Here is a 17,913-nt window from a genome sequence, read left to right on the forward strand (position 1 = left end):
GGATGTGGATGTGGATGAACCAGGAGCCCTGGATCGGCGTTGGTCTGCTTTGGGTGTGAGTTGAGCGGTGTTGTGTCGCTGTTGGTCCTGTGCAATGGCTGGCCGTGGGAGCGACCCGCGAGGGCCGTCGAGGCGAGGCGCTGGGCAATGATGTTGAGGGAGTGAAAATACGAGTGCAGGTGGTGATGGAGGCCGAGGGCACCTTTGGGCGATTGCTGGTGCTCGGGCGAGAGACTGCTCCACCACTGGCGCAGACCGACAATGACCTCGGCGGCACCCATCTGCCGCTGGTGGCTCGTCAGCACCGGGGACACCATCAAGGACGAGAGCCTGCCACTGATGTGGGCGAGGTGGACGTATATGCACATGTCCTCGTAGAGCGAGTCGAATCCATCGAGCAGGAACGACGAGTCCCAGCCTGGTGCGGGTGCCGATGGTCAGATGTGCGGGTCCGGGATCAGGACAGGGTTGGATGGCCGATGCACCGACACGGTGTTGCAGGGGCGGTGGTTGGCGAGCGGAGCCATCGAGTCATCCAGGGTGTTGTCGCCGAGTTGCACCGTTGAGCGAGGCGATGGAGGAGACAGGATCAGCGGGATGGATCAAGGGGAGCAAAGGCATCGGCACGGCCGAGACGCCTGCCCGCCTGCACCAGCAGAATGCATCTCGGACCAGCGTGCGCCACACCCCATCCGTGCCTGCATCTGTGCGGGAGCGATGCAGCAACGGGGAGCCAGGGCCCTGGGCAGCAGCAGCACCGCCAGCCCGCCCTGGCCGGCATCCTGGCTCATGTTCGCAGCGACAGCCAGGGCCGTGTGGCGTGGCGCATGCGCCTCACGGGGTGGTGTCACAACGCGACGATCCCTTGAGGCGCTGCGTTTCAGGGGGAATGGTGCAGGGGAATGCTGCCACAGAGACCCAAGCGACGGCGACGAGGCAGGATGGGGGCTCTGTGGTTGCTCGCAGACTAGATGGCGCTCGGTGTCGGGCGGCTGCGTCCTTACCATCGTCGGGAATGGCCGGGCATCGCCCAGCCATCAGAGCTCCGAGACGATCAAACAGAATCAGGGCGAGAAGCGTCATCCGGCGATATCGCAGCTCCGAGGACACACGGCTTGTCGTTCCAGATCGTGCCATGGGAATGGATAGTGACTGGCATTCTGGGTCGGGGCGTGCAGACTGCGAAGAGGCGGATGCCGTGGGTGCTTGTGGCAGTGGGGTCTCGGATGGGTGACTCAGGGCCGATCCTGTGTGGTGCGGACCCGGAGCAGTCCAACTGCCGTGGCTGTCGAGACTGAGATGCAGCCCGAGATCCTGGGCCATGTTCCAGGCGAGCCCTGCATGATGGGGATCGAGTCACTCCCATGAACAGCGAGGCATCGCGAGCCAGGATCCAAGGAGCAGCAGTGTGTGTTACCTGTGTAGTAGGTGTGGCCGGTGCTGGCGCCGGATCCAGTCGACAGACTCGTTCCACAGATGATGACCACGGCTTGCAAGACTTGCAGACACGGGTGGTCGTGGAGTCGCTGGGTGTAGATGCGGCACTGGTCGGCCAAGGCTTTCCGGGTGTGGGCGGGGTCCGAGAGGCCGAGGGATGCGCTGAGACGGTCGTCGTGAGCGACCGCCAGACACATGGACCAGACGAGGAACAGGAAGGGCTTGAGTGTGCGTGTGGATTGGAGATGCAAGAGAGTGGCGAGTCGTCAGTGTCTGCTCGGGAATCGAGGCGCATGGCGAGGCAGATGGAGACATGGGTGGGCTTGTGGGAGAGGCAGTCGAGGACGTTGCGGCTGTCGATTGGCTCCCGACCGATCACCGAGACAGCGACGCCATCCAGGTCCACAATGCCATCCTGATTCGTTCCACAGCATCGATGCCGTGCTCTGGTCGTCCTCTGGATCGCCTTGCTGTTCAGAGCGGCCGCCGTTGCCTCCATATGGCCAGATGTGTGCTCGGTGTCATCGACGACTTCTGCATCGCGACATTGCACAGCATCCGGCGGGCATCGATCAGAGCGACTTGCTACTGTCTGGCTCGCGAATCACACCCCTATCCCCACGACTTCCGTCTCCGTCTCCTCCTGCGAATCGTCGTCCAAACCACCCGCTGTCGCCCTGTCCAGAATCGTCTGTACCTCGGAGTAGCGTTCCCTGGCCAGCTCGGCGCGGAACGTAGCCGGGTCGACAAAGTCCATTGTCAGTCCGAGGTGCTCAAAGAACATCCCAGTGATCTGCCCGGTGGCATTTAGTGGGAATGGAAGGACCTCGGATGTCGGTGCCTCGGGCTTGCCCGTCGGACGGCATGCGATGTCAGAGTCAATGTCGATGGCTCCTCGTGCAGACCGAGGAACGCTGACGACGAGGGTGGCTCCGCCCATGGCTGTTGCCCCCATGAGCACTGCCGAGTTGCTGGTCGTGCTCTTGACTGTGCGAGCGAGCGGTGAGTCCACCGGCATCGATTGGACAGTTGTCGGTGTGGATCGGGTCAGGCAGGTCCGATGCCAGATCGACGAGCACGATTCCGGGTGGCAGCCAGGGGCGGTATCCGATCAGCACGTTGGAGTGCCGCCCAATGATGCCGAGCGTGATGGATCAACGGCGAGACGGCATTGGTGGTCGGAGCGGGCCAAGACAAAAGTAAGTCGGGTGAGTGGTCGGCTCCAGCGATCACGGCTTCCTGGTCGTCATGGCAACTCGCGGTGCACATCAGGCAGCCGGCGCCACACCCACTCCCACCAGTATTCATTCTGCCACAGCAAGCCGAGCATACTGCCGATGTCGATGCCGATGCTGATGCTGATGCTGATCTGCCCCAGAGGCCAATGTCGTCCGTGCAGCGCAGGCTTGGGCCATCCGCCGCAGCACCATCTGCAGCATCAGCAGTCGGTCACATACCCCAGTAAATGCCGAGGGTGTTTTGGCCCTGCATCGGTTGATGATTCCGTTGCGAAGACGGCGGGTGGTTAGTTTTACATCCTCTGCTTTGTCCTTGGTCGAGCCAAGCGAGTGCGATCGGCATGGAGGCGCACCATGGCCAAACGGCGTCGATCGATCGGGAGCAGCCACGGCGTCCTGTGCGAGCCAATCTGCCAAGGCTGCATCAAAGACTCGGATCGAAGGGCTTTGATATCCGGCAAATTGGAGGCCGTCGCGCTGATCCACGAGTTGGACGAGTCTCCTGCAGCTGGGTGATGGCGAGTCTTCTGCGGTCCGCGTTTCCTCGGAGGAGTGTAGTAGGCTGGAGAGCAAGCAGGCATGCGGATCAGCGGGGACGCAGGCCAGCATGGAGATGTGCACAGTATGAGGAAGATGTCTGGCTGGTGCCTGCAACTCGATGCAGCTGCACGTCGTGAGCAGTGATTGCGAGGGCCCAGAGCCAGACACCTGGGTTGACGTCGTCGCATCGCGATCGATGGGATGGAGTGAGGCTGCTCGCCCGCTCGATACTCACTGCAGAGGATTCCGCTTGCCCGACAGGCTTCGCATGGGTATTCGCCGATGCACTTGACCCGCTTGATGCGGCAGACTGTGCAGATGCAGATGCAGATGCAGATGCAGGCGTGTGGTTGTGAGCGGCGACTCGCGGCTAATCTGGGCGTTTGGCAGTCGACGGGCAAATCGGCAACGGGGCCGGGGCGATCTGGGGGCAGATGGGATCGGCACATACCATCGCACGCCCGCTTGGTTTTCGGGGTGGGGGCGGGCTTGGGAGGACCCGGTGGGTCCATGCTGGATCCGGTCTGGAGGGCAGCAAGATGGAAGAGGAGGGCTCTGGGACGAGGCCTGAGGGCGAGTCTCGCCAGCGCTGCGAAACGCGAGGATTTGCTCAGAAATGCAGGTGTCGGAAGCGGCCTGCACCGTAGCCAGTTTTGCGGTACACCCGCCCAGCCAGTCAGCCAGCCAGCCAGCAATCGGCCTGGCAGCCCAAGACTCACAGTCAGCACACCGCACAACAGCATCGACAGCATCGCAGACGACAGAGAGTCGGCGGGCTTACAGCGCAGCCTCGTTTGCAGGGCAGTTGGCGCGGGATCGGCTGGGGATGGCGATACTCGGTCCAGTTGTCGCTGTGCAGTTACTCCGGTTCAACCGAAGAATGCCCATGGCCGGAGCCAGTCTCTGACTCACAGGCCCGCTGGCCCGCAGGGAGCGCACCGTGATATATGGCGGCCGCACTCAGACGGCCCAGCACAAACAGCCAAGCGGGTCTGCTATATGCAGCAGATGATCGCTGATTGCCCAAGGCATCGAGTGCTCAGCCCAGCCCAGCAAGAGGCATGCGAGCGAAGCGTTATGCGCCAGCACCGGCTATTCCTGGGCTCAGACGACTGCCTGCTTCAAAGCGGGTAGCCGAGGCACCTGCCGGGCGGAAGGCGCCAACAGTGGCATACAAGGGTCCAGATGCTGGTGCTGTTGTCGCTCGACGACGAGATCGCACGGGTATGTCGGGGAGAGCAGGCACCCGATCGTCAACAAAAGGGGGTGGATGTTGGATCGCTGGGAGGTGCCAGGCATGGATGCAACTGCACCCGACTCAGCCCACAATCCCCGGCGGTGTGATGCACGAGGATGTGGGGGGTGGATGTGCATTTGTGGCGTCAGCTGGATTCAGGGGGAGGGGTGGAGAGGAGTGGTCGGCAGTGGTCGATAGAGTTGGGCCAATGCCGGTGTAGTTGGTGCTCGGCACAGGGCGCTGCTTGGGCTGCTGGTGTGTCCTGGGTGTTGATGTTTGTGTTGGCCGCGAGACAGCGCCGGGCTGGCGGGGGCTTGGGTTGATGTGGCCAGAGTTGGACGACAGGGGTTGTGGCCGCCAGGGGTTGTGTTGTCGAGGATTGTGGCTGTCAGGTGGCCGCTGTCAGGGGGTGGATGCATCTCGGTCACCAGCACCAATGATGTGGCTGGTGTGGTGCTGGGGAACAGCTGGTCAGAGGGGTTGCTGGTCTCGAGCTGGATCGAGAATGTGGACTGGGTGTGGATGGAGAGACAGTCGGGGTGTCCAGATGGAGTGAAGGGAGTCAGTGCGATCCAGGGTGCAGCTAACTGGCAGGGACGAGTGCTGGTGTCGAGCGGGATGCAAGAACAGGTCGTGGTAGCTTCGTTGAGTACAGATGTTATGCTGATGTTGTGCTGGTGTTGTGCTGGTGTTGTGCATGAGTGGACCAGGCTCCAAGATGATCCGATGTGGGACACCCGCTGGATCGAGCATCGATTCGGCGCATCTCGTGCAGTCCAAGGAGCGACTCCAACAACAGTCCGCCGACTCGTCGCTGGCTCTGATATCTTGTCCCGGCTGCCATCTGTCGTATATCGCGGGCGACGATCGAAATGTAGTCATTCTGCGCAGGCTATCGTCACTGATGGTGATTGACCCTGCGTTTACAGGCAATCCAATAAAAAACGGGACACCCGGGTTTTTGACCATTCATCGAATATTTTGTTACCCAATGTTATCGCGCGCTGGCCATGACCATTCGCCACACATCCGACTTTCGCACCGCCGCATTGCGATGCTACGCCCTCATCCATAGCCTGCGTAAGGTTGCCACCATATTCAGTGTATCCAAGAGCACCACCCATCGATGGCACCGAGGATGCAAGCTGGATGACCCATCCCGGGTCCCAGCTCGCAGATCCACTTTCTTCGAGCAGGCATGTCCAGTCATTCGCACCCTGATTGAACAGGACCCGTTCCAGACTGGTCCTGTGTTGCGATGCAAGCTCGAGTCCATCCTCCAGAGGAAAGTATCACTCTCACTCTGCCACACTGCCATCCACCGAGCAGGTCTCTCACACAAGAGGGCAACACACCTCTACAAGTCCAAGCGACTGGATGAGCGAGTGGCACAGTTCAGGGACCAGGTCCGCTCCATCGACCCACGACGATTCGTTTTTGTCGATGAGACAGGGATCAGGAGATCCATTTTCCCTCTTTACGGATACTCGCCGAAGGGCGTCCCACTCCGTCAGCGCAATCACATGAAACACAAGTCTGTCTCAGCTGCATTTGCCATCAACCACTCTGGTGTGCTGCATCGCATGTACATCCCCACATCATTCAAGACACACTCGATGGTCGAGTTCTTTGAGCGAGCGGCCTTCCCAGATGACTCTGTGATTGTGATGGACAATGTCAGCATGCACAAGACAATGGCTGTCCTGGACTGCATCGAGCGCCGAGGATGGTCAGTGATCTTCACCCCACCTGCCTCGCCCGACTTCAATCCCATCGAGAACTTCTTTGGGGTTGAGTCCCCATCATTTTGGGATTTAGTCCCCCAATCACGCCGCCATTTTCGCGTTCACATCCCTGGCTTGAACCTCTCGGCGATTTTTGAACAGGTCGCTTCCCCAACCAGCCCGCGCAGACGGGTTCCTGCTCTCGGGTATAAATGCCACACCTTCGTCCTGCTGCTTTCTTCCCTCATCTCGCCTTGATCGGATCATCGCGCTATTGTACGATAAAAAAAAGTCTCTGCTCTGACCAGTACCACTGGCAGGCATCCAGCATCCTCTGCCCCCATGCCTCCGAAGCGTAAGGGTACCGGTGATGGCCAGCCTCGGCCACCCAGGCCCAAGAAAGCCAAGTCACAGTCGGAGCCTGTCTCTGGTTCGTATTCTGATCCCACGCATGCTTGTTTCTCTGTTGCTCCGTCGCTCACCACCACTGCTTCTGCAGATCCAATGGATGTCGATCCCACCGAGCCTGGTCCATCTACTTCCTCGAGTACTGGCAAGCGATGTCGCCAGTGCGATGGCACCGATCACGAACGTTGCAACACCAGCAAATGTCCCAAATACCTGCCCCTCAAGAGTTCTGTCGTCCCACTCGTGGATGGAAGGTCATCGGCCCCTCAGTTCAGCTGCTTCAAGCAGACGATGGATGGCTGTTGTCTCAATCCCGCTCTCCGCGACAAGATCCAGGCCACCGTCGAGGCCATGACCCAGATCCAGTTCGAGGCATCCAGGCTGCTCAACCTGCACATCCTCCGGTGCATCGAGCAGGATCTTCCCGTCCCCGTCATCTCCAAGTCCACCCTGCTTTCGTTCGCCAATGCTTCAAGATTGTCGAGGCCGGTGCCCTCTCGACGGCCAGGGATACCAAGAAATACAACGAGCATCTGGTCGCTTCCTTTCGCGACTACCAGACCACTCGGCACGCAGACCTGCCTCCGGCCCCTCGTCTGCCTGATGGTGCTCACAGTCAGCTTCTCACCCTGGCTGTCAATGCCTATGCCACCAACTGCACCACCCACCTCGACCTGGCCTACTGGCGACTCCTTCGTCGCTTCTGCGCTGCTGTCTTCCCTGCCAACAAGCATAAGCACGAAGCCATCGAGGCCTGTCTCGAGCTCTTCGAGAAACCAGGGCAGACTCCACCCAAGGCCGATCTCGAGTTCCTCTATCCAGACTTTGGCCATATCCTGGACGAGTTTCGCTACAGCAGCGACCAGGACCGCTTCCGGGCCCTCCATCGCCTCTCACACCATGTGGGAATCCTCGCCCGAGACAAGATGGTCGACAATGTCCACAAGTGGATCGACTGTGACATGCCCGCCCTCCGAGTCACCGAGCTGCAGCGCCAGGCCAAGCTGGACGAGCTCACTGCCAGAGGCATTCCCTCCGACGACAAGAGGTTCACCACGGCCAAGTCTGAGCTCGGCACCACCAAGTCTAAGATCAACAAGCTGGCATCCAGACTCAAGTGGGCCCTCAAGCAGCTCGCTCTCGACACTCCTCCGGCCGTGTGCACGATGGTTCCTCTGTGCACTGCAAGGGCCAAGTATGTCAAGATCGACACCGTCGCACTCTGGGAGCTCCTGGGTCCAAAGAAGCGCCTTGACCTCACCCGGGACAAGCTCAAGGAAGAAGGTGAGGACGGTGTCAACAACCAGGATGGTCTCTGGCGCAGTTGCTTCAAGCTGCGTAGTTCCCTCTTCCAAGAGCGGGACGTGAACAAGAAGCTGTTCAACTACGAGATCAGCACCGATGGCATTGGATGCACCATCGGCCTCGTCAAGTTTGTGCGTCGAACCGATCACACCGAGACCATCGAGCCTCCTCCGACTGCCGAGCAGCGCATCCAGACCCACATCGGCGACCCAGACCCCAACAGGACCACTTGGATTGGCATCGATCCTGGAGTCGGCTCCATCTTCACGGCGGTCATCCAAGCACCGGGCCACCAAGACGAGGTGGTCTCGTTCTCGAATGGCCACTACCAGCACATGTGTGGCCATACGTCCAATACTGAGTGGCACAACACCATGAAGTATCGACTCGGCATCGAGACCTGGATGTCGACCACCCCCTCGCCCAAGGTGTCGTCCTCGGAGGCTTTCAAGGTCCATCTCACCCATGTCCTGCGACCGGAGCTGCGAGTGCAGCTCGACTTCCACCTTGGCAAGAAGGCTCGCCATCATCGCTTCACGGGCCACAAGAGGCGCCAAGTGGCCGTCGACAGGATGTGCAAGGCCGTCCTGAAGCACGCCCCGATACGGACCGATGTGGTGATCGCCTTTGGCAATGCGTCATGGCGGCAGGGCAAGGGCTATGCATCCAGCCCTCGGAGGCAGCGGTTTGCTCGGTACTTTGAGCAGTTCGAGCACCACCGACGCCGTCCCAATCACCATCATGGAAGTGTCAAGGTAGTCTCGGCGAACGAGTTCAACACCTCGCAAGTGTGCTCCAAGTGCCTGGAGCCAGTTCGGTTGGAAGGACTCGATGCGCCCAGTGTTGCGAATTCCCACTTTGTCAGGAGCTGCAAGAATCCCAGCTGCCGGACGGTGTGGAATCGCGACGTCAATGCGGCGCGCAACATGATCACAGTATGCAGGTCGATTGTGGAGATCGGAGAGCGACCGGCGGTCTTCACTCGGAGGCTGCCAAAGTGATCTGTTTTATTTCTTGTGGCTTTGCTTGACGCAAGCACAGCACATACTACCTGTTCATGGAAACGGCTATATTGTCCCGTTTTTTTCTGAATAAAGTGTATGACCATGAGCCGCTTCACTTGGATCAGCACCACAGCCATTATCGAGAGTGGGAAAGCACCTGGCCAGTATGATCCTGCTGTAAGCGGATTGGGCAGACCCAGTTGGGAAGGTTTGTGACGTCACCGAACCATATCTCGGCAGGTTGCTGGATCGATGAGCGGACCCACTTACCACTCTGGATGTAGCCGATGTTCACGTCTCGTTGCCGCACATCAAGCACTGCTGGCTTGCTCACCCTCGGCCTGGCAGCTTTGCTCCTTGATTACACTTGCATCTCGTATCCATTCATTTCTATCGCGTCTTGATCGTCACCTGGAATGCAACTCAAGAACTATCCACTCGGGTTCAGGGACCATCAGGTACGATGCAACATCTCCACAGATTCTCGATAGGCGACACTCCGGTTGATGCACTTATTCGCGACCTCAATTCTATGCATGCCTCCAGTTCCCATTAACTCGCACTGACGGCTACTTTCTCGTCTGCAGCTAGAAGACGAGTGGTCACGGTACGATAGATACTCCGAACGTGGGCTCTACATCCATGTCGCGTTTTCCCTCGTATACATTCTGCACCAGGTTGCCATCCAATTGTTTACGACCTTCGATATATCTGGTGCGTCTATGCGATCAAATATCGAGTCCGGAGACAGAATATCTCGGGGCTCTGTGGGGTCCAAAATATCACCCGCTTGTCCTCGAGTCACATCTCCCCACATTATATCGTGGCCCACTGTGTATTAAACTCTATCCGCTGGTAATTTCCACTTATATGTCACTGAAACGACCAACGCAGAGATTCCCGCGTGTTCGGCCTGTGCATTGCTTTTGCTCGCAAGTCTGATTCCAAGCTGGCTTTGGAATATCCGAACGCTTCACAATGAGCTGGCGATGGCCGTGTTCGTGTCGATATCGGCAACCATCTTATGGACGATGGCCGAGGGCGGCTTGGCTTCAAACAAGGGCCTTGGCCTGTTTTGCATCCTGGCCATCTATCGTGGAAACACAGTCGCAATGCCTCCGCTACTGGTGCTCTTCGTCGTTGCCATTATTTCTATCGGGGAAATCGAGGACGCGCCAATGTCTCCACTCAGCCGAAGTTCAATGTATTTGTTCTGGATATGCATCGGCTTCTTGGGAAGATTCCACTCATTCCATGGGGTATGCATACCATCGTCTGTCAACCGTAGTTCGGCGGCGCTACTGATGAAATTGATCATATGGAGACCATGTATCGCTCAACTATGCAACAAACTTGAAGCACTAATAAGTCATCTCCACAGGAAATTGCAAGGCGGAAAACCTTTTGGATTGCAAGGACACTTGACGAGACACACAATCTGCCACTTCCCCATCAATATCTTTGTGCCGAGATTCCTCGATGGTTCACGGAACGGAATCTCAGCGGAGATTTTATCTACCCAATCGCTCAGTTTGCCCCGAAGCCACCGAGCCGGCGTTCTGGATGGACAAACTGTCTCCTCCGATTCTCAAAATGGGAACTCGAGATGGAATACAAAAGGTGACCAGCGCTGTCGGTGGCTGTGCAGCAGTGATGTGGATTGTTGGTGGATGTGTGGGGGAGGGTATGTGCAATGGATGTACGTGTACGATGGGTGCATTGATGTGTGATAGATGCGTTGGTGCCGAGAAGTGTACTGCGTAGCGAAGTTCTCGTTGAGATGTTGTTGCGCGAAGATTCGAGCGAATGCTTGTGCTGTTGGTATCCTGTGCTGTTGGTATCCTGTGCTGTTGGTACTCCTGTGCTGTTGGTATCCCTGTGCTGTTGGTATCGGAAATGTCCTCGATTATCTGTGATAGAATGGCAGATAACGTTGTTTGGAACTCTGGCTCGACTGTGGTCACCGATGATGCTATGATTGCTCATTCCGCTCGTCGGCGGTTCGATGGGTTTGATACGCTGCTCACTCACTTTGCCACCACCGCAATACCACAACACCACAACACCACAACACCGCAACACCACAACACCACAACCCCGCAACACCACAACACCGCAACACCGCAACACCACTCTCATTCCTCGATCGGTGGCCCGATCACATCTGCCGCCGACAACAGCGACTCAATCCCAACCTCGATTCGCCTCCACTTTGGCACCACCTTGATCAACTTGCTCTTCACACTTCCCACCATCATCCTCGACTACTACGCTGCTCAGAGTCTCGGCAATCCGCTGTTGATCACACTCACACGCTACCTGCTGGTCTACTTTCCAATTGTCCTGGTCGTCCCGAGCGCTCTCCTGTCACTGACGTCGATCCGGAAGTCGGTCCAGGCCGTCCAGACAGTGATTGCGACGATCCACATCTGCAACATCGGGGGATGCCTTGTCCGGCACGGACTGGTTCTGGTCTCTGGAGAATCGGGCCTGACACTGTTTGCGACAAGTCTCTCGCAACTGATCTTCTCGACATTTGTGGCATCGACATCGGGGATCTCGGTGCAAACTCTCGTTCCAATCGTCTGGCTATGCGTTTGTGCACATGCCGGGCTTGTTTTAGGATTGCCAAATGGATTTGGCGACATTCGGTACAGCATCCTTATGGTTGCTGTCGTCGGGATAGTTGTGTCGGTCTCTGCCTCCATCAACGAACACGAACATCGAAAGCTCTTCTTTCTCGAAAAGTGGTCTAAATCATACCAGCCAAAGTCTCGGGAAGCCATTCAGTTTCCACCCGAATTTTCTGATTTCACCGAGTCGCAGTACTACTCAACAGTATCGAGCGAAAATTCGACTGGGTCAAAGTCTAGAAGAGAGTCTACCTTTTCCGATATGGATGTGTGGGGCTCACGCTCACTCGCGGCTTCCCGCAACCAAAGTGTACGGCGGCCCATGCCATTTCCGGCGCTCTATGTCGTCAATGCTTCGTCGATCAGTTCAGGGCTCGGTTCTACATCAAACGATATTGTGTATATGGAGCGACATGACGGAGTACTAAGGGCCGTTCCAAGGGGAAATAGCCAGCACCGCTCGGAAGAAGCACAGCCAAAGTCGCAGATGGGCCCAAGTCCGATCGGAAGCGAGTGTTGCTCGGTAGTCGAAGAGCATATCCACCCAGAGTAGTGACATCGAGCTCCCGATGTGGACAGACCCAGGGCTGCCCGAATGGAGTCACAGATGTTGCTACAGCTTTTCCAAGAGTAAACAGACGCCCGTATATCATGATTAGTGACTACGAATATTGAGCAGCGTTCATTACTGGACTCTCATTGAGTCGTTGCGCCAACCCTTACTTTCAATTCCGTCTTGGTTGGGATATCCGTGGATGCCGCGCGTCCACGACTCGCACCAACCAATGCAAATGTGCGATTATCAACTTGCACACCGATATCATGTTCCCAGTTGCCCCACTTCGACGTGGTGGAAAGATATCATGAATGATAAATATGTAGATGCACTTTCATCCAAGAGCTAAAGCCATAAAGGCATGGATCGGCTTTCGCCAATGAATGAGGCTGGTAAATCGCTTTCAGAGTGGGGTAACATGCACACCTCTCTGAGACCAGTTCACGCTCGTTTTCTCGAGCCCTTTCATCGCTGACTTTCCCTGCACTCGATATTTGCAGGCAGTCCGCTGGCTCAATCAGGAGCTCCGTGGCCCCGCATCGCACCGTCATCCGTGATACCAGATGCCTGTGTGATGCCTACGTCGCCACTGGCCCACTCGACAGCTCGACGTCAGGCTCGCAAACGCTGTCGTTATGCGTGAGCCGGAACCATATCGCATTGTGGTGCTCGGGCATTTCTGGTTCTGGAAAGGTCCGCCAGCGCTCCGAACACTCGACTGCCAGTGCGCTCCAGACACTCAACTGCCACCCATCCCTGCACGAGCACAGTATGCTGCTCAAGCGTTACTCGCTCCGATTCAAGGACTCGCTGGCAAGTGTGTTGATAGTTGCGACAGTATAGATGATAATGAACGAGCAATGGAGTGTTGGTGTTTGACTGGTCGGCATGACCCACGCGAATGTTGGGGCGCTTCCAAACCGAAAGACTCTTCAGAATGCCTCCGCCGTTGTTCCGACGAAGGTGGCTCAGGCATCTTGCGTGGATACTATACCATGGACGTGCCGGCTAATATGTCGCCGTCGTCCGGCATTTGGAAACCGGTTTCATTTACTGAACGGACAAGCAGCTGGAAGCCGAGTGGCAGACCTTCCTCAGCACCTCTTGGCATCCAGCTACGACAAGAAGTATACTATTCGGTCTCTGTGCGCTCTCTCGGGGAATCTTGATGCTCGTTCGGCAGCGTGCCGAGCCGTGGGGTGGGTACCACTGTGTCGAAACTAGCAGCTCGGTCGCTTGACCTTCGGTCCGAGGCATCTAATCGCTGTTTCAACCCGGCCTGCCGTTTTCAGCGATCATGTCATTGGCCTCAAGTACAGCCGTTTCCATAGCATCTCTCTTGTACTGCGCCAATAGAGCGGTCCAGAGTGTTCAGGAATCAGCTATCTTGCTGGCGGTAGCATGTTTCCTGGCTTCACGTTTATGGGAAGCAGCCACTCTCGCCCAGCCCATATGGAATAGCTCAGGTCTATTCGCAGTTGCTGCTATCAGTCAGAGATATCCTGCCACAGTCCATTGCCTACTTTCTATCGACCTTGTCGCCAACATTTTCGTGAGTGAGCTAGGCAATTCCGCCGAACCAGGGACGGTCCGCAGCGCCGCGTATATCGGGGCAGTACTCGTCGCGCTCTTGGGATGCATGGTGAGCTATCGTCAGGTAGGCATCGCCGGCTGTGGTAGCTCAGAGCGAACTCAAAATCCGGCACGACTAATCAATGTACTCAATTCGATAGGAATGGACGAGCCGCATGATATTCTGGGTGGCTCGCACAATGCACGAAACACGGCCGCAGTTTGGGCTCTCCGAAGCGGCGTTTTTGGAGCTATCACGGTGGTTCACGGAACGGAACCTCAGCGGAGATTTTATCTACCCAATCGCTCAGTTTGCCCCGAAGCCACCGAGCCGGCGTTCTGGATGGACAACCTGTCTCCTCCGATTCTCAAAATGGGAACTCGAGATGGAATACAAAAGGTGACCAGCGCTGTCGGTGGCTGTGCAGCAGTGATGTGGATTGTTGGTGGATGTGTGGGGGAGGGTATGTGCAATGGATGTACGTGTACGATGGGTGCATTGATGTGTGATAGATGCGTTGGTGCCGAGAAGCGTACTGCGTAGCGAAGTTCTCGTTGAGATGTTGTTGCGCGAAGATTCGAGCGAATGCTTGTGCTGTTGGTATCCTGTGCTGTTGGTATCCTGTGCTGTTAGTATCCCTGTGCTGTTGGTATCGGAAATGTCCTCGATTATCTGTGATAGAATGGCAGATAACGTTGTTTGGAACTCTGGCTCGACTGTGGTCACCGATGATGCTATGATTGCTCATTCCGCTCGTCGGCGGTTCGATGGGTTTGATACGCTGCTCACTCACTTTGCCACCACCGCAATACCACAACACCACAACACCACAACCCCGCAACACCACAACACCGCAACACCGCAACACCACTCTCATTCCTCGATCGGTGGCCCGATCACATCTGCCGCCGACAACAGCGACTCGATCCCAACCTCGATTCGCCTCCACTTTGGCACCACCCTGATCAACTTGCTCTTCACACTTCCCACCATCATCCTCGACTACTACGCTGCTCAGAGTCTCGGCAATCCGCTGTTGATCACACTCACACGCTACCTGCTGGTCTACTTTCCAATTGTCCTGGTCGTCCCGAGCGCTCTCCTGTCACTGACGTCGATCCGGAAGTCGGTCCAGGCCGTCCAGACAGTGATTGCGACGATCCACATCTGCAACATCGGGGGATGCCTTGTCCGGCACGGACTGGTTCTGGTCTCTGGAGAATCGGGCCTGACACTGTTTGCGACAAGTCTCTCGCAACTGATCTTCTCGACATTTGTGGCATCGACATCGGGGATCTCGGCGGAAACATCTATTCCGATGATCCTCCTGTCAGCGACCGCATACATATTTCTCGCGGCCTTTCTCTCGCCTTCACACGCTCTCACGGTTCATGGCATCCAGGCCGAAGCCCTTGCTGCTCTCACAACTGTGATAACGGCCGGTATTGTCGAACATGGCCAACGGAGACTCTTCCTCATTCGTCGGTGTGCTGACATCATATCAAAATATGCAACCCAGCAGTCTGTTGTCGATCACGACGAGCTCTCGTCGGTGTCACCTATGAGTTCGCAAGTGCTATCGTCAAACAGCGACCCGATTCCCACATCCAAATCGTTTAAATCGTCGTCGAGCAAATCCTCAGCGCGGTACTCACGCTCGATATCTGCTACTCAGTCGCTGGGATCCAAGGTGGCGCCTCAGCGTCAGTTCCCCCAGCTAGTCGTGGTCAACGCCTCGTCGATCTTGTTAGAATCTCCATCGAGCAGCCAAATCTCGTTCCAACCCTCTCTCGGCATAGCAGATACGCTCACAAGAGACGATGTATACAGCACCGAAGAGATTGCCAGAACATCAGCCACTTCCAACCAGGACCAAAGCAGCCCTCAGCAGAGCCCCGATCTCGGCTTGCCGACAGCACCATGCCTGTAAGCCAAGACGGGAACTGAACCGAGGGAACGGCTGACCATAATTCCCATCACCAAATCCACAATTTGGCCGATGGACCAGAGATTTATACACGATTCCTTTGTAATAGTTTGCAATAACCACGAAGAGATCTGGAGCACACCGGCTCATGTCCAGATTCCATCGATGTTGAGATGGAATGATCGGAACTTGAGTTCTGGAACGGGCTGGTAGAATCCTGCAGAGCGTCGGGAGCAGGACCGGGTTTGTGAGAATGCGGATTGCCGTTACCCCGAAGACATGAAAGAGTGAGGCTGCAAACCCATACCTGGACCGGGCTTGCTGCCGTTCGGATTGACTGGGAAGCGCGGCGAAGCTGATGCAAAGACATGGTTGGCGACTGGGCCCTTGTGCTGGACGGCGTCGGATGCCGATGCCAGCTCGTAAAAGCCTGGACCAGGCACGATGCCCTTGTGGCCGGAATATGGTCGCGGCGGTGCCTGGACGACACTGGTGAACTCGGACCTTCTCCTGGAGTGTTGAATCGCAGTGATGACATCAGAAGACCAACGTTTGCTTTTTTTTCGTTCACAAAGCAAGCACACATCCGATTCGATATGAGCGCGATTCCGCCCGGGATTCATGGAGACAGCGATGCTCACTTGGCAAGATTCCGCAATGGCTTGTTGATCAGCTCGTAGGAACCTGGACCAGGTGCGTTGGTTTTCCTGATCGAGAGAGACAGTGCGAGTGAGCGGGAGCGCTGCGTGTCATTGAATTGATCCCCTCGGACCAGTCGGGACTGTATCGTCGACAGTGCACCAACAACTTGTGGGCACAGATGAAAGGCAGGGGCCGAACGGATGGTTGACGCCGCATATAGATGCCAAGGGCGGTGTTGTGCTGGCATCGTTGCGGAAGTTGGGAGGGGATGCCACAGTCGTCCTCGACCCTGGCACACCGCGATCTCTCTCCTCGACTTACTGGGACGACTGTTGCTTGCGAATGGTACTCTTGAATGCCGCAACAGCGCCTGAGCGATGCGTAATGTCCCGAACCTCGTAGGCACCTGAAACGAGGCCATCGTGAACACGAGGTCGCAGCAACTCCTCTTCACCCCTCCCCCAGCTTATTGACCGCCAAGGGTTCACATCACAGTCATCCTATCGGCGATTCCGAACCAGCTCCAGGCGCCGCCGCTCCATCGACGCAAACCTGGCGGTGGGGCATCCCATCCGGGTGTGGCCTCTGGGCAGTTGATCTCGGACCGCCTCGTTTTGCTTTTGAACACAAATACAGCCCCAGACTCAGCAACATGGCCGGATTTAGTTGGAGGGGCAGCATCGTATTGGCCTGGTCCCGGCAGCGCCCGTCGCTTTGGGGCCGGCGCGGCAACAGGCTTTGCAAAGCTTGATGTCTTGGATGATGAGAGCGAATGGCTGTACCGAGAATGACCCGAGACGTTGTATTGCCCAGGAGCGACGGGCAGAAACTCGAGCTCGGTCGGAGGCTTCCGAAAGCGTCGGAGCTGGGGACAGGCGAAAGATATCAGCCACGAGTAACGAGCAGCAACAAACGCCCGACAGTTACATTCCCACGCTCGGTGCCATCACCAACGCCACCCTTCAAAGCGCTCATATCATTTGCGCGCTAACTCCACTCGCAGCGGACACATCGCCAGGTCGGCAATCGTCGTCTTCCCAATTGAGGAGTGTCGGCAAGCAGATACCTTTGACGCGAACCCGACTCCAAAGCCCTTCTTGGATATCGACGCTTCGTCGATCAAAGCGATTCTGCTTGGCTTCTGGTAGTATCCAGGTCCCGGCAGCTCATTCTAAGCAAGTTGGGGGCGACAGACACCCAAACGGAAACAAAGCGGGCGGGAAAAACAAAATTGGTCCATCAAGTTCACGAAGGCGGGATGGGCGAGAGCTGGTTTGGTCTGGTATGTGTTCGACGATCGCGCCTGCCAGGGCTGGTTTGGACCGTACCGGGTTGAGATCAAAGCGAGGCGCCGTCGAGTTGAATCCCTTGGGCTCTCGGTCGTCAAAGTGGAACGTCTGGAACTTGGTGGGTATGCTCGGAGGGTGCATGAAGAGCTTGAGATGCCTCGGCCCGCCTCCCGGCACGAGCGGCGCTGCAGGCCAGCGCGAGTATCAACGCAGGCATCGGCGTGAGTATCAACTTGGAGGGGATCAAAAATGCATACCGGTGCGGTGCGATTTTCCCGGCCCAAAAGTCGATCGTGCCCATATACCTTTCGGCTCTCCTTTCTGCATCGTCATATTGTGGGTGGCGGAAGAGCGGCAAAGGCAACGACAGCAGTGTTCTGAGGACGCAGCGCTCCGTCCA

At 56.9% G+C, this 17,913-nt stretch overlaps 4 protein-coding genes across 4 annotated transcripts; 2 read left to right on the forward strand and 2 right to left on the reverse strand.

Annotated features, from left to right (window-relative positions):
• Positions 1-20: 20 nt before the first annotated feature.
• On the reverse strand, positions 21-3,775 carry BJ171DRAFT_640837 (uncharacterized protein; the record flags this gene model as incomplete). Its single annotated transcript, XM_053115766.1, has 8 exons — positions 3,667-3,775; positions 3,451-3,525; positions 3,029-3,237; positions 2,895-2,922; positions 2,135-2,424; positions 1,418-1,658; positions 1,005-1,337; positions 21-418 (listed from the first exon to the last, which is right to left on the reverse strand). Coding segments are annotated over exons 1-8 (1,635 nt in total), but the record flags the coding sequence as incomplete, so codon positions are not given.
• A 6,686-nt stretch (positions 3,776-10,461) lies between these two features.
• Positions 10,462-12,170, forward strand: BJ171DRAFT_301044 (uncharacterized protein). Its single transcript, XM_053107000.1, has 2 exons — positions 10,462-10,513; positions 11,074-12,170. The coding sequence occupies exons 1-2, from the start codon at positions 10,500-10,502 to the stop codon at positions 12,077-12,079; spliced, it is 1,020 nt and encodes a 339-aa protein (XP_052962124.1). The 5' UTR covers positions 10,462-10,499; the 3' UTR covers positions 12,080-12,170.
• Positions 12,171-14,337: 2,167 nt separating this feature from the next.
• On the forward strand, positions 14,338-15,585 carry BJ171DRAFT_640844 (uncharacterized protein; the record flags this gene model as incomplete). Its single annotated transcript, XM_053115767.1, has 1 exon — positions 14,338-15,585. The coding sequence occupies one exon, from the start codon at positions 14,338-14,340 to the stop codon at positions 15,583-15,585; it is 1,248 nt and encodes a 415-aa protein (XP_052962125.1).
• Positions 15,586-15,603: 18 nt separating this feature from the next.
• Positions 15,604-17,846, reverse strand: BJ171DRAFT_640845 (uncharacterized protein; the record flags this gene model as incomplete). The annotated part of the gene is made up of 8 exons (XM_053115768.1): positions 15,604-15,799; positions 15,890-16,092; positions 16,224-16,289; positions 16,546-16,630; positions 16,777-17,089; positions 17,291-17,395; positions 17,553-17,698; positions 17,819-17,846. The coding sequence occupies 8 exons, from the start codon at positions 17,844-17,846 to the stop codon at positions 15,729-15,731; spliced, it is 1,017 nt and encodes a 338-aa protein (XP_052962126.1). The 3' UTR covers positions 15,604-15,728.
• Between the last annotated feature and the right edge of the window lie 67 nt (positions 17,847-17,913).

The sequence above is a fragment of the Polychytrium aggregatum genome, assembly GCF_025602895.1.
Source record: "Polychytrium aggregatum strain JEL109 chromosome Unknown BJ171scaffold_84, whole genome shotgun sequence".
Taxonomy (NCBI): domain Eukaryota; kingdom Fungi; phylum Chytridiomycota; class Chytridiomycetes; order Polychytriales; genus Polychytrium; species Polychytrium aggregatum.